A 16,645-nucleotide genomic window follows, 5' to 3' on the forward strand; every position below is an offset into this window, starting at 1 on the left:
GAGTGTTGCATAGTAATGAAGTACTAGTTAATACTCTCCCCTGTATTTTGTTTGCAATTTTCTTTAGTAATATCAATTCAAATCTTGAATCATAAGCTTTCTAATGTTGTGACACAAGTCACATTGTAGAAAAGATACACATGCTTGGAGGCTGCGAAGTAAATGATGTCTAAAATTATTAGGCTCTCCCTAACATCCAGTATAGCTGCAATCCCATCAGAAGGGAGGTTTCTTGGAAGTTATGCCATATGTACTTAGGATCTTAAATGATGTGGAAGGTGCTATGTGGGGTGAATCCAACAGCTGCTGGGCAGTGCTTTTTCTGCAGTTACATGCTTAACAGATTTAGGTGATGCAGCAAATCATACCGTTTTAGTTAGATTAGAGATTGTGTCAAAGAGATACAGTACCTTAGTGTTTCACAAGAATAGCCAGACTATGTAAAATCTGAAGTGTCCTTTTTTGATAAAGGTTAAAATATTCAGTATAGCAACTTGGAGAATCAGATGTTTGCTTTTTTTTTTTTTTGGCTAATACAAACTTGTTAAGGGCTAGTATTTCTTACCTCAGTATTCATTCTAACTGAAGTCTGGAATGAACAGTGTTTAGACTGCACTTTGAAAATGCTTGGCCATGAATGTTACAAACTATTCCTGGCAGCCCTTAACAACAATACTTTCTTTAAGTTGCTTGGCTGCTGTGGGAATGGACTTGATTGCCTGGGACTAGTTACAGACATTTCTCAAGTACACAAGTTCTAATTATACTTCTAGTAAATTATGAAGACTTGGCACTGTATAAATGTTTGCGTGCTTGGCTTCCCTTGTTCATCCTGTCTGCAGTGAAAGCAGTTAAGAATTAAATTTAGAAAAGTTTGTTCTGTGAAGCCTCTGTGGTGCCTCTGTTCAGGAGACTGGAGCTGGTGTGATAATGCTATTCCTCCCCCCTCCCCAAATATCCCAGATCTTATTTTCCAGTCACTAGAGGTGACTTTTTCCTCCCTTAAAGTGATCTTCTCAAAAGGCTGCTTTTCCCAGGCATTATAGGAAATCCAGCAAGAAGAGCAGGCGTGCTGGGGGAGTTGAATGTGTGGTCTGTGTGAACAGCCCCTACAGCTCCTGAGCCTGCAGAGACAGCACTCCCCTGATCAAACCAGTGATGGCTGATCAAAGCTGGCATAGTGGTCAGCAATAAAAGCAATAGTCCTTCCTTCTCATTCCATGTTTAATACTTGTTTTTCTAGCTATGGTGCTGTGCAAAAACCTCATGCAGGCTTTTCTCTCCTGGAGTTCTGTGAAGTTTTGTTTGTTACGATAAAATACAGAGGTAAATGAAAAGTGGATGATGACAAACAGTTAAAGGCCAGGAAGAAACCTACAATGGCAGGATATTTGTGTGTGTGAGTATACCAATTGGGAGGGAGTATATTGGGAGTATATGTTTGTGCATGACAAAAGAAAACAAATCATGTCTTTTAGATGATTCATGAGTACATGCACATTCTAAAGCTAATAGAATGTGGGGGTTATTTAATTAGGTGGAATACTGTAGGTTTATGGAAAAGAAAATTGTTATAGGAAGACCAGTTTGGAGAGGCAGTAAAAGAGCCAGGTGTTGATATAGGTTTTCTTTTCTCAAACAGTCTTTTTGACAGTCTTTTAAGATGGCTGTCCATTTAAATCTGCTTCAAGTTTGACAAAAAAACAATCCTGTAGTGAGGTGAGGTTATGTTTGTTTGGTATTTATCAAGGATAACAATTTTTATTTAAGTTTCTAACATATCTTTCAAATAGTGACCTATACAGTAGTTTAAATATACAAGCTGTTGATCTTATCCATTATATCATGACTTTATTTTTAAGTTCAGGAGCATATTTTTAAGGGAGGTGAAACATGACTTGTGGAAATGAGCAATGAAGCAGTAGCTAGAGCAGCTGGGCAGTTTTCTGTCAGGGAATTCAAATAACAGTTCCTACTCCCTTGTGTTTCTGCCAAAGTGGGATGAGTAGCAAAGGTAGTGAGGAATATTTGGTGTCTTATTTCAAATAAATCAGTAGTTCTGACTTTTGATTTAAAAGCTTTTTTTTCTGTTTGGTAGACAAATAAGGCTTTCTGTTTTAATTTCTTGTGAATTTATTTAGAAAGGTAAGTCCTTAGGCTTGTGTTGAGCTTCATTTATTGCAGTTCACATTACTTGCAGCTTTTCAATATAAAAGTCAAACTGATGCAGCAGACTTGAAATCCAAGTTTGAAAGAAACCCATGTCTTCTTTTGTTTGATGCTGTGGCAAGCTAATAAAAAACCCAAACCTACAATATACAAACCAGCTTTAAAACAAGATTAAAGGGTTATTGAAGTCTATTATTTTGTCACTGTGCAGGGCTTTTACAACCTGTAGGAGGTGTGTGAGCTGGTTCTCACTGCACAAATAAATGCTTTAAAAATGGTGCCATCTGGTGCTTCCAGGTTACTTAAGTCCTGCAAGAGTTAATAACACTTGAGTATCAAGAAGAGAATTACAAATTATTTTTACAAAAATTCTGTTTTTTCACTGAAGTCTCTTGCACAGCAACTTTGTTTTGATTCAAGCTTTGTAGTAGTGCTATAGTAATCCCTGACTCCTTCCCCCAAACTGGACCTTGATTTCTGTTAACACAAAGGGGGTGTGTTAGCAATAGCTAGCAGTGGAATCAAATGGGAATTGATAAGCTGTTGTTTACAGCTTCATTAAAATGAATTCTGGTAAATAAAACATCTGAGGTCTTTGAAGATTAAGATGCTTTTAAGCATTTATTCATATGATGACTAGAAACAGTTTTGAATGTTCTATTAATAAATACATGCTTAGAAGAGGAACAATAAGCTGGTTTTATCATGGGGAGAAAATCTAATCTTTGGTTTCTAGTTAAATAGTACTGAATAGCAAGAAGAATTTGTGAACTTAAAAAGACATTAGTAAACCAAATGATTTTTTGACTCAGTTGTCTTCATATTACAAACAAATTAATAAATATACTGTTCCTATAGGTTATCCATGAATGTGATTAATGTTCAGTGTTACATTTCTTAGAGTGTTTCGGCAATATGGAAACGTGAATATTTAGCAAGAACACAATTTCAAATTAAAGCAATAAATCAGAGTTAGTGAAGTAAGGTGTGCCATGTGCCCCACTCCTCGACAGCCACTGAGAGAGAGCAGTGTCTTGTCCCACTACTTTTGGCAGCAAGAGCCTCTTTATCAGCTACTGTCGTTCCAGTCACGCTTGTGTTCACGTCTTTGCTACATGCTCTGCTGATTACCTTGGAAAAGGGCAATGCTGTAACTGTTCAACTGACCTTTCAGTTTATTTTCTCTTGTGTAATATGAAACATGAGCTAACGCAGCCCCAGTCTACAGATTTCAAGAAAATCTGTCGCTGTGCTTCTGCAGCTTTCTACTCAGATGTGATGGGGTTTCTCTGTAGTTACATTAATTCTAGAAACTCCATCAACTTCAGATATCATTACAACAGTGAAGCAAATTATTATAGCTAAAAGAGGGGCTTTAGTGTACAACTTATGCATAATAAAGACTACTTAGCAGAGGAATAGTGGGACAATGACTATGAAATGAAGAAATCCTATACCTAAATAAATGAAGTATGCTGCTGGTAAATTTGTCTCCTTACATTCAGAGAAAAAAAATATATAGAACTCTCATTATTTTGTAATTGCTGTCTTACTTAGACTGTGTACTTGTGATAGGGAAGATGTCTTGAGTGCTTTGGCAGATACAGAATACACATACCTGTGCCATTCCAGAAGGTTGTAACACAGCTTAGTATTTAAAGGTTTGGGGGTTTGCTTGTGGGGTTTTTTTGCTTTTAATTATTCTTAGGGTTTTTTGGTTTTTTTTTTTTTTACTTTGTTCCTTGAGGAATGTGTTGTTTAATTGTTTAATTTTTTTTAAACTGCTATATACCTTTTATTCCATTAGAGGGTTAAAGTAGATGGCTTTCTTGTAGGAAACGTTGATACATGCACAGCTCTTTCTTCTTTTCTCCTGCAATGGATGTCTCTAAGTAGTTTGCTGGGCTTCTGATGGAAAGAAAATGCCTCTTGGTTCTTCTAAACACTAGTGATTTGTTACACTTAACCTGTGAGGTGCATTCATGTGTTTCTAATAAACTGAAGTGAGAGATGAACAGGAGTGTGTATAAAAGAGCCTCTAAATATTGGCCAGGGTGAGGTGAGTGGGAGGGGAATTTTTTTAGGATTGGGATTGGTTTAGATAAGCCAGTGGAGCAATTGCTAATAATTGATTGCATTAAGTTTACATTTGGTGCATCTTGTAATCTTTCCTGTATTTGGTTCTGAATTGAGAACTCTGTGTGTTCATTCTGATGCTGACGGCAAAAACATTACAGCTGTCAAGTGCTGCCAAAGCCACTAAGTTACCTTAAAGGTTAAAGCAGGGAAGATGGCTCCTGGTCAGCAACAAATAATCTTCTTGCTAAAATATTATGAAATGATATTTATCCATATTAGACCTCACAGCTTACAGGTCTTTGCATCTCTGCTAGAAATTGCTGGTAGGATGTCAAGGAAATCTGTAGTTCCCCTTTTTCTGCCAATTTTTTGTAGTGCTTCTATGTACTAGACTTTTTGTTAGGGCTTGACTTTCATGTCGTTGTACTTTAATTTATTTTGCAACGAGGTGATGCTGAATCAGATGCTTTGTCATGTGTTGATGGCTTTCAACAGAGTAAGTGATTATGTATTATTCATCCCAAGTAAATATTTCTTAATTTTTGATGTTGCATTTAGTTTGAGATGTGAACTACATTAGGGTTCTATGCATAAATTCTTTACCTCAGATTCTGAAATCGTGAAACATCCAAAGAGAATTGGGAGGTATTCATTTTCTGCCAAGTAGAGAAAATTTGGAAAAGTTATTTTTCAAGCTTTTCCCTTTCATACTCACTCTTATGAGTTGTCTGCTGGATGCTCTTCTAGTAGCATGTAAAAAAGCACGTTTTTGGTAGGAATTACAAGATAAATGGTTTAGCTGTGTAAGTTCCTTATTGGAATAACTATATCCTCAATTTATTTGGGAACTATTGATTTTGTTACTCCTGAAAGGAACTTAATGCCATTGGCCAACCTTCAGAAGCCTTAGTTTTTAGCTAAAGTGTGTTTTAAATTGCTTCTGCTGTTGGAGAGATGCAAATTGCTTTGTAGTGAACAGTTTTGTGGATAGAGCAATTAGAACATTTGGGGAATTCAGATGTAGCTATGGGGAAACTTCTTAAGATCATGATTTCAGAATCATGTAACAACTTTACTTTTAACCTGCAGAAAAGCAAAATTAAGTGTTCATCTCCTGGATCTTTATAATCATCATCCATGGCTATCTTGTGCTTCTAAAGCATTTCTCAGAATTGTTCTAACACTTCAAAGGCTGCGTGATTTGCATGCTTTTGATGTTCCTTAATCTATTTAAATGTATAGTAAAAACAATTTCCTGAATGGGATATGACTTGCTTGCAGAAAGTGCAAGTCAAGCAACTACAACTATAAAATTGGTAAAAGTTAAAAACGCAGTAAATCTGTTGTTCTCAAGTAGTCATACCTACCCTAGATTTACTGTGCCTTTATGTCTTCCTATTTTCCTGAAGTGTGGTTACTCTGTGTAATACTCTGAAGAGCCAAATGAAAAGTGCATGACAGAGGGTGGAGAAAAGAATGAAGTAAAACCCAAGGCTCTTGTTGTGGTATATTTTCACTAGTGTCAAGTGAAATTGAAGAAGCTGCTAGCAGGAATTCGCTTGTATCGCATCATTCTACTTCAGAGTTGTCTGGTGCCTTTAATTTGCTGGGCTGCAGAAATTTTACTTTAGGAAGAGCTTTATCTCTCCTACTTTGGTCTTCCTTCAATCCATTGCTTTCTAACCAGTTGAATGATGAGAGATTGAGGGAATAACTGGCTACAGACTAAAGGAAAAGATGAGAATCGGGGCCTCACTGAGCAGGGACTCTTCACTGGCTTTGGTGTCAGTGAAAGTCTCTGTAACTGCATCTTCAAAGTGATTGCAGCAATATTAGAAAGAGGCAATTTGTGAGCAACCCCATAAAACTATGGACTATGGTCTGTGACACTGACATTAATTTAAATGTTTGTACTTGCTGGAAAATGGAGGATTTGGTTACAGAGAATACCTCACTAATATTTTCTTTCATTTCCTGTTCCCTTTGGTATCTGCAGAATTGGGCTTTCCATATGGATACCAGATACCACTATCAAAGTCTCTCCTACTTGCTTTCATCTTTTGAATAAATTAGCATTAATGCTGGGCCAATACTGTAAAAATAAACTATGACCAAAAAGCTGATGTGGACAAAAATCTAAAAGATGAATAGCTACTAAAACCGGCATCATAAGCAGAAGAGGGGCTAAAATAATTAATTTCAGTGTTGTTGCCACAGGTCTTATAGTAAGATGACTGACTGTTCTATAACCTGCAATAACAACAGCTTTGTAAAAAAACACAAGAATGGGCATAAAAATGTCTTGAAGTTTTGCAGTAATCTTGGCGTTCAGCACCAGCCTCTTTAAATTAGAGTATCTTGTATACTGCCAAGGACTTTTTGTTTATATTAGTTTCTGTTTAGATTCCTGTGATGCCTGAGAAACTAAAGCTAATCTGGTTAAATTTAAAAGTTTAAAATACTACAATGCCTCTCTGTTATTTTATGAGGTGGCCAGGAAGGAGTTAGTGCCTCTTCTGCTTGGAAGAATAAAGTTGTGAAAGCTTTATGTGGAGCTCTAACTCAGTGCTTTGACTCACAATCAGACTATTCAATAATCTGACAAAAGTCTTATTTCAATAAAACAGTTGACTTTGGGGAGGAAGGAGAAGCTTAGCTTTATTTTTCTTATGCTTCATATTGAGGCTAACAATTTTAACATACCTGAGACTTTTTAAATGGGTTCAATAGTTGTATTAACTCAGTGGTTATAGGAACTGCACAACCAGGGTGTTTGTATATCAAAGTTACAAAATAAATAGAACTTTGCTTTTTGGTATAAGGCTGTATAGTTTAGTTTAAACTGAGAACTCTTTACTTCTACTGCATAAGATTTAGTTGTATAGGTATTCATAAGAAAAAGAATTTGAGGGTGTTTCAGTAATAAAGTGTGAAGAGTACCTGCTCAACTGACATGTCAATTCTTGAAGTGGTTGCTGATGTAATATTGTCTTTGTTCTCACTTGGAAGGCTATTTTTTTGGCAGGATACTTGTTTACTGGATAGCCATTATAGTAATTCATGTTTGATGTTTTAATCCTGCCTCTATGGAAAGTCAGCCAATTCCTACACTTCTATTGTAAGGCATCAAACAAAGCTACCTATAAAGCATGGGATTTGAAGCAATGCTGTGTTACAAATTATGAATGTAACAATAGGAAAAGACTGTTGTGACCTTGTTTCAGGTGATGTTTACCATTACCAGTATTTAACCCTGAAATAGTGATGGGGAGGGCAAAAATGTTGATGTAAAAGCATTTGGTAACAGTGTAATACTTTGTTTCAGTCTGTGTACTCTGTGTTCTTGGGCTAGTGCTAAGACTGACATCTTTTCAATAAGTCTGAAGACAACAATTTCATTATTTCAGTTTTAAGAAACATTAATCTATTAACAGAGGCTAAATGAATGAATAAGGGACTTGAAAACCTTGCTTTTTGCATAAAAACCTCCAGGATCCAGGAGTACACCATAAGCAGCCCCCCTTCTGCTGCTTGCGCTTTTCAGATTTATGTTGCTATACCTGTAGTGAAGGACTTCACATGCAACTTCTTTAGGGTACTTCAGATGCTGTGTTCAGAAGTTCTGTGGATCTTTTTGTTGCTCAGTTTGTCCTGAAAGTAATGGTTGTACTTTTCAAGTCTTAGTTGGGTACAGTTTTTACTGTAATCCAACTGAGTACTGATTTTTTTGGGTACTGATTTTTTTGTAATCCTCACCAGTGTCAACGTTAACGCTCAGAAATTACAAAATCTTAGCAGACATAGCACTCTCTGAGAACTTGAAAAGTATGAAGGCAGAAGTCAGTCTTTTGTTGTGACTTACAGCTCTAGATGCTGAAGTTGACTGTTCCCATGTCCAGAATGTTGAGATCCTCATAAGCATATATATGCATAGCTGAGCATGACATAACTTTCAGTGTTGAAGAGATCACAAAATGTAGTCTTAATCAGGTGTTTATCTCTGGTTTTAAGACTTGTGTGCTATAAGTGAACAATATAAATATTATGAATTGGTTGAATAAAAGAAAACCCAACAACTTCCTGTCATTTTCTGTGTGTAATCTTGGGATGTTACTTTGGAAGATTAAAAAAAAAATGTTTAACAAGCCTTTGTAGTGTACAAATGAAAGCTGAAATATTGTGAAAGCAAAACCTGGAAGTTCCCTAAATCTGCACCTGAGTATGTCCTTAACTTAGTCCTTTCCTTTAAAGGAGCAGCAGGCTACAGCTGCTGCTTTACAAGGCCTTCTGTGACAAGTAATGTTGTTCTGTGTCCAGAAGTATTTCATCTCCTGAGATGAGTTTTTGGAATAGTTCATAGCAAAAGTAATTGATCCATTTCAGGAGTTAGTGAGGTGTTTTTTTGTGAACTTTGAGCAAACTACACTTCCTTACTGAATAATCTCAGGAGGTGGTTAAAAAGAATAAATTCTTTCTAGATTATAATTTAAAATCAATTACAGAGAACACTAGTTGTTGCAAAAATCTTTATTTCTGCAATGTGATGCAGCAATAATACCTGAATTAACTTAGTCTCTTAAAAGCAGCGTGCTTCTGTACAAATAGAAGGAGCATTCTTACTCAATGTACATGATGCTGTGTTGCTGTGTTCCAAGTCTGTCCTGTATAAAAAGTCATTATTGTAAAAATTTGTACATCCTTGCTCAGCAATTCTTCCCACATGTTCCCTTTCTTGCCTACCCTCCCTCTTCCCAAAAACATAGTTTATTGAGCATGTAAGAATCACATAATTGCTTTCTGAAATTCCATATTCATCCATCCCACATTCAAATTCTGAATTTGTTAGAGGCTTCTGAAGGAGATGAATGGTTTTGATTCCCAGGAAGGGGTTGTGTTGAGGAAGAGGAGTAGGCCACTGGCATGTGTGCACCTCTAGTGATGTGAAGTGAGTCCTTTGCCTCTAGGTGAAGTGAAGCCTTTTCATTTTCTGCACTGAAATTTTCAGTCCTTGTTTATGGCCTGTTGTTGTTCTCTGGTAATAAAGGATTCATTTCCTTCTTCTGCAGCTTTCAAGGGTTTGTGACTGACTTTTGTTTAAAAATGAAGCTTACCACTACTTTTACTTTCTGCTGAGTATGGGAAATGCTGCATCCAACTAATCATATTCTTAGAGCTGTGATGATGTATTTGTGGTAAGAGTGGGGAGGAAAAGAATAATTTTGGTTAGATAATATATTTCAAAACCTGTTCTGCTTTACCTGTATGAAGCTCATTGCTTCAGTTAAACCTTCTCTGTAGTTACAGCAGCTACTTAGAGTAAAACAGATCCTGCTTCAGCCACAGCAGAACAAGGTGGAAGCAATGTATGTGACAGGCAGCAATTTTGAAACAGCTTTAGTATGGCAGAGAAACAGGGATTTGCAGATAACACTCCAAACATACTTATTATTATATATTTTTTCCCTTTAACCAATTAAATATATATATATGCACAAAACGTATATCTATATGCTTATAACTATACTTCTTGTATCATACAGTATTTTAAAGAATGACTTAAATTTCTAAGCTATAGTGGTTGTTTTATTTTTTCCCCCAAGGAGAACCCTTCAAAAAGAGAGTAAATCGATTTTACCAGATGATATATGTTGAAATTCTGAGGGTACTTGTGACTTCCTCTGTGTTTCTGTATTTAAGCTTTATATAAATCTTTGTGATTGCAGCTGTTTAAAATGTAAGTTGATCAACTGAATTTGTATATGTATATAATACACATACAGTTGGAAATCTGACAAAATATTTTCCCTCAAGGACATAAATTAAATTGATTTGCAGAGCAGTAATAGTTAGTAATGCACTTCTGAGGATTATATCCATGAGCAAATTTTAAAGGAATAATGCAGGTGGATGGGCAAAAATAGTTATGAGTGTATTTGCTACAGTGTATCCTGGAGGCATTTTCAAATCTTTCTCCCTTTAAAGATGATCATCAGTCTTAATAATAAAATAATAAAAACTCACTGGGAGATTAACCTTAATAGTAGTCATAGTACTCTAAATTAGTACAGGTAATGCTGTTTACCTTTACTAGTAATTAGGCATTTTAATCCTCCACTTTGAACTAATTAAGGACCAAAAAAATCAAAAATTTGCAACAAGTCAGAGTTCTAAGTCCTGACACTGCAAGCAGACTTCTTTTTCTTTTAGCAACAAGGTGCTATTCCATAGTGCTGGTTTAGTGTGGTTTAGTGTTTCTATTTCCTATTGCAAACCATAGGAAGTGTAATAAGGCCAACAAGTTTGGTTTTGCTGAGGTTCTCACTGGTTTTTATACACTTCAGAAGATTCTTTACCATTTATGAAAAAAACAAACACATCTCTAATTTACCTCAGGAGTGTCTTACTGAAAACAAACAACAAAAAAAACTGTACAGGTAGCAATAATTAAGTGCTCAACTGCAGCTTTTAGCTGTGCTTCTGTACAAAGTAGCTCATAATTTAGGGGTCAGGGTTGACTGTCTTGTTTATATTGTACCCCTGATGTTACCATCAATTCCAGGAACTTACTTGGAGAAAACATAGCAAAATATGTCAAAAAAACTCTAAGCTGTTACAGGCAAAGGTTTGTGCTAGAGGTTTAGGGCATTTAAATTACTACTGGTGTAAGTAGGGTATGGTCTAAATAATTACTTTTATGAAGCTGTAATTTTTTTAAATTGTTGCAGTATCAGGGACTGGCTGCAAAGTCTGGCTGATTGTCTCTGTAAAGAGGTTGCCTAATGAGCCTCTTTCTGCAAGGACCAGATGGGTTTGTCCATGCTGACATGCTGTCCTGCAAACTTTTCAATGGCCTGAGATTGTCTGTCTATTAAAACTGGCTGTGAGAGATGTGGCAGGCCTATCCAGCTCTCCCTAGGAGGCTTGTGTCTGGTATTAATAAGATGGAAGGAAAAGTGCTAGCCTGTTCAGAGTGTGAAGTTCTCCTGTTGTGTAGTAATACTGGGATTTCTTGGCTGCCAGTCAGGAATTGTAGTTTTAGACTGAAAGTGCAAAATGTTCCTGTAAAGTAGAGAAAGCACTGACAAACCCGAAGATGGCAATTTTAGACTGTGAAACAACCATGGAAAAATTGCATGGTTTGTATTAAATTTTTTTTCCTATTCCAGTAGAGAGCAGTGAATCTCATGTTAGTGTGTTTAATTCCTTTTTTTTTTTTTAAGATTTTGTCACTAGTTAATGTAAGAGAGACGCTTGCTAATCTTTCTAAAAAATGTTCTCTGTTTTCCTTGCAAGGTATTCTCTGTTTTATAACCGCTTGAAGAACATTGAGGAAAGTGAAGGTGGCCTTGATAAGTTTACCAAAAGTTACAAAACCTTTGGAGTGAACCAACTTGCAGATGGTGGAATATACTGCAAAGAATGGGCACCAGGAGCACAAGCAGTGTTTCTTGCAGGTGACTTCAGTAAGTATTCTTAGGAAAACTTCTTCTCCCCTGCACAATGTTTTACATCAGTATTCTCTTCTTTTAAAGAAAATTTTGTCACAATGGAGAAATTCTGATAGTAAAAAATATGTCATGGCTTAAATGAGTAATATTTTCCTCTGTGTTGCAGTAGCTTATGAAGATGTGTTTCTGTTGCATGGTCAGTGTTATGCATTTTTTTAATACCCCAAAGGCAATGACTCATGTCACACTGGATCACACTGCAACTTGAGGCTGTATCTAAACTTCCTGAAGTTCTTTTTAAAGCTTTATAACTAGACTTTTATAAAACTGTATAACAGTGAAATAATTTCCTTCACCTTTTTATTGATCAAGCAGCAGTGTTGTCTAAGGACCAAGACCCTTGAGAATTCCCACCCATCCTGAGAGTTTAGACAAAAGTTCTGCTTGAAAATGGTAGCCTAAAATCAAACTAAATATTACTGAAAGAGTAGATACTCTGTGTTTGTGAGGGCAGAAGAAGGGAAGGTGGCAGTATTATGTGGAGGAATTGCATTATTTCCTCTGAGAGCCAGGAAGACTATTCCCTTTGAATTTAAAACAAAAATATAAATTTGCCTCTTATTTGAAGGCTAGCTACACTCAAATTATGTTCTAAAAATTTTAGATAAAAGTGACATTCATCATTGCTCTTCAATCCTGCAATACTTGCTCTCCTTTTTGTTTAGGGTTTCAGAGAGCTTTGTTCTTTTTTTCCTTTTCACCTCTACTCTCTCTTCAGCTGGGTCTGCCAAAGTACTGAACAGGGACTTTCTGTAAAATGATTTTGTGATTTTGTTCATTTAACTGCATTTCAGAAGCAGGTAGTTTTATTTATCTGACTTTGATTTTGCAAAAATACTGATCTAGGGAGTGTATTTATATTGGAAAGAAGCAATATCAAAAAAAGTTCTTTGAAGCAGTTAACTACTTCTGCTTCAAGACAAAACTAAATGTTGGCCATTCCTTACCCCTGGCTGAGGAGACTGTAGAAAGGAAAATCTCTTGATTTTCGGAAGGTTTTTATTAAAAAAAAAAAAAAATCCTGTTTTTGATGCAGAAGTTGAACAGCAAAGTTAGTGCAACATTGTTTTCAGCCATGATCCTGTTTGATATGACCATCATAGTGAATGATAAAGTAGCTTTTCTGAAAGTGCTGCTTGAAATTTTATTAGAATAGACATTGATAAATAGGTTAGCGTAGTTCTTGCATTTTAATATTGAAATTGGATATGTCCTCTAACACTGAATAATGAGTCATGTATAGTTCACCTACTAGATAGATAATAGTGATTTCAGGTATCAATATAGACTGTAAGGCCGCTAGATCAGGTTATTTTCATAGGTCAGTTTTATATGTGGAAACGTGCAGAAAATTCTCCTTGTCTCTCCTCTACTTGCTGCAACCCCACCCATTGCTCAAGGTTGTCACGGGATGGGTGCAGGTTAAATGTCTCAACTCAGCTAAAGATTAGAGTGCATTTGTTTTAAATATGTATTTTAAGAGATGTTAATATTAAAAACAGATTTATATTAGCATGTTTAATGTTTTGAGGAGAGGCTGTAGCTTGTAAATTGTCTTATCAGGTTGGGGGGGAAATATATGTATACCAGAATAGGGTAGCTAAACACTGGAATAGTTTTCTAAACCCTGCTTCATTTAAAATATTGGATGTAATACATCATATGAAGCAGAAATTTAGGACTAATACCTTAGAGTAGTTCTATCTAGACACTAATGAATACAGCAATATGAAGAGAAAATAAATTAAAAGAAATTCATTGTAATGTGGAAAAACTGTGTTTCTCCTATATATCAGCCAGTCATAGTAAAGTATTCATTCCCAAAGAGGACAATAGTGTACTTGGAGAGACTGGAGGCATGGAAGATTGTCATTCAATTCATATGATCTTGAATAATATTCTCATGAGAAATTGGATTGCAAAACCCTATGATTTAGAGTCAGATTGCTACAGATATGTTTAATTAAAACTGAATCCCTTTAACCTTTCTTTAAGTTTTCAAGCAGGTTAAAGTCTCAGACTAAATTTATGATTATATTGTGTTTAAATTGGATATTGGGATTGCTTTTAATAAGATTTTTTTTAATAAAACTTTTTTATAAAAAAGAACCATAGTGTAACCACGTCAGGGGGAGTTGGAAATCTTAGACAAAAAAACATTGAACTTAGATGACAGAAGCTCTTTAGGTTTTAAACTGAAATATAGTGGTATATAATATAAAAAACTGTCAGTTCATGCTTTTTGTTTTGGAGATGAATAGCAGTGTTTTCCTTAATAATATGGTATTGTCTGAGAATATTCTAATGTTTGATGTAAAGACACAAAGTATTAGTCTCTGCTATTTCATCTTAAGGTTTTTGAGGATCAAAAACTAGTAAAAATTAAAATGGCGAGAATAGGTTGTGTACAGAAACCTTGAACTTTTTTTCCCAAATTTCTAAGTAAGCCTATAGTTGATAATATCTTTGTTATGAATTATGTGTAAGATACACATGAGTAATTTGCTTCTGTAATTATGTTAATGTAAAGCCTCAGTCCTGTATATTTAAAGTTTTCTCTGAATTACTTTTATGCCTTATAACAAACAATAAAAGCTTTGCTATTAAGGTATTTTGACCCATATTAGGGGATTTTTATACTTTATTCTGAGAAACTTGTAATGAATGGGATAGCTCCAATTTATAGAAAAATTCTTAATATCACTGTGCATTTGCAAAAAAAAAAAAAAAAACAAACTAGAAACGGGTAATAGCACACAAATCTGTAAGTGGATCGGAGAATGAAACATATGAATTCAAGAAAATCCCAATGCTTTCAGAGCTTTTTTTGTCTCTTTAAAACTCTATAATTGGACAGAAAAAGTATTGTATCTCTTGGTGTTCTAGAATGAAGCTTTATCTAAGAAGTATTGAATGAGCATCCAAAACCATTAAGATTTGTCAATTAGTACTTTCAGCATTTCAGTAAATCAAGTGTATGAGACAATTAGTCAGCTGAATTTCCAACACTAGAAGCTCTATCAACATTATAGCTCCTTCAAAAGCTTTCAGTGATAACACTGAATATTTCATTTGTGTGCCCTATTGCTAAGGAACCTGGTGACTACTGGCAATTTATTGCTGCTTTAAAATTGACTATTTTAAAATAAGTCACTGTGAGTGACTGAGTTTTGAGAGTAACCCACGGAATTTATTTGGGAATTGGAACACTCACATTTGTATTTGGTCATGCAGGGGCTCAATGGGTTATCTGTAAACAATTCCTTAATTTTAAAAAGAAAGCTACTGATTTAAAAAAGCTTGAGAGTAAATATGCATATATTAATTTGGAAGTCAGCATTTGCTATAGTGCATTGTTATATTTGTGGTTTCTGTTCTCTTAGTTGTCTTCCCTTCCCTCCTTCCCAGCTAACATTGATGTAAAATACTGATCAGTCTGGAATATCTGTTTGGTTTGATTTCTTCTTCCTTTTCCTTGCACTAGTGGGGAAGGCTTCAGCTGTGGTGGGAGGGTGGAGGGAGGTAGGATAGCTGGTTCTGAGAGGATATTTGTCTATTATTTAAACTCTGACAGGATCCCTTCAGAGTGAGAAGAGAGTACCTTAAGGCACTGTACTTTATAATTTGGGTATCTGACAGCTGACTAAAAACTTTCATGTATCAGAGTGTTTTGGGATTTTTTATTCCAGATTTTTACTGAAATGGGTTCTAGTCACTGTCATGATATCATGCTGAATTTCTTACTGCTTCAAGATTTTTTAATAGAAAAATACCCATCAAGTGATAAGTAAAGTCAGTATTATATTTCTGTGGGTGCAGATGATTGAAAGCAGTAGACTGTAATATAAGGTGGCACTAATATACAGGGAGACATCCTGTCTAAGAAGCAATGACACTTGCTTTTATATCAGTGTTTGAGCTATTTGCCCAATTTCCAGCAGCTCAAGCACATGATCATTAATGTAATCTGCTTTAAAAATGGTTAATGTGAGGAGAGGAAGACCTTATTGGCCACTGTGTAGAACAGAATAGTGTCCTTGGAGGATTTCTCCAGTTATGTTCTGATTTCATAGTCTAAGAAAGTGGAATACAGGTATCTTTTTGGGATACTGGGATTTTGATGCTCTTTCCCTTGTCTGAGCTGCTACTTGTCTGATTGACTTTCTTCAACGATGCTTTGTGTTTGCTGAACTCTCTGTTTTCTTTAGGTGTCTTTAGCTGATCAGAAAGTATGTGGAAATACAATTGCTGTAAGAGATTTGATTTCACTTGAGAATTCAGCTTTAGTTAATAAAGTTTTTTGACTTCTGGAAAAAACAGCTACAGTTCTTATATTGGACAAAGTCAGTTATTTGATTAATATGCAAGAACAACTCCTTTCCTCTGGGAGAAGTGTTAATTTCATGTGTGAAACTGCAAGTTCAGGCATTAGCCTCAGAGGTGTATGGCTATATCCATCAATATGAAAACAAAATCAGGAGATTGAACAAGAAGTCATTCAAATTGTCATTTAGCTCGAAATATGCATTTGAATACATTTTTTGTCACAAATGGCAGAACCCAAACCTTTATAGCTTTGAATTCTGTTCTAAAGCTCAGTTCATGATTGTTTGGCGTGCTAAGGGTGTAGTTTCGAACAAGAAGTTCCCTTGTGCCTCCTGTTGAGGTAGGATATAATGTTTTGATAATTGGCTGAGATTGGAAGATCCAATCACACAGATGAGACAAAACAAAGTATCCGGCTATCCAAGATGTCTTCTGTGTTGGATAAGCAATAGCTGAGGCTTAACTTTTGTACAGAAGCTTTTGCCTTTGTCTATGGCTTATGAATATTCTGGGATGGTGTCCTTTTCCCAAATACCTGGTCAAGATGATTATTTGAGCTTCTG

The 16,645-nt window shown here is 35.6% G+C and overlaps 1 protein-coding gene across 2 annotated transcripts in view; it reads left to right on the top strand.

Moving 5' to 3' along the window:
- The window catches only part of GBE1 (1,4-alpha-glucan branching enzyme 1), a 135,256-nt gene that overhangs the window by 17,936 nt on the left and 100,675 nt on the right, over nucleotides 1–16,645 (top strand). For both annotated transcript variants that reach the window (XM_050973340.1, XM_050973345.1), the window contains exon 2: nucleotides 11,542–11,711. In XM_050973340.1, coding sequence (XP_050829297.1) covers nucleotides 11,542–11,711 — 170 coding nt within the window. The remainder of the gene's footprint in view (nucleotides 1–11,541; nucleotides 11,712–16,645) is intronic.

The sequence above is a fragment of the Serinus canaria genome, chromosome 1 (genome assembly GCF_022539315.1).
Source record: "Serinus canaria isolate serCan28SL12 chromosome 1, serCan2020, whole genome shotgun sequence".
In the NCBI taxonomy this organism is placed as follows: domain Eukaryota; kingdom Metazoa; phylum Chordata; class Aves; order Passeriformes; family Fringillidae; genus Serinus; species Serinus canaria.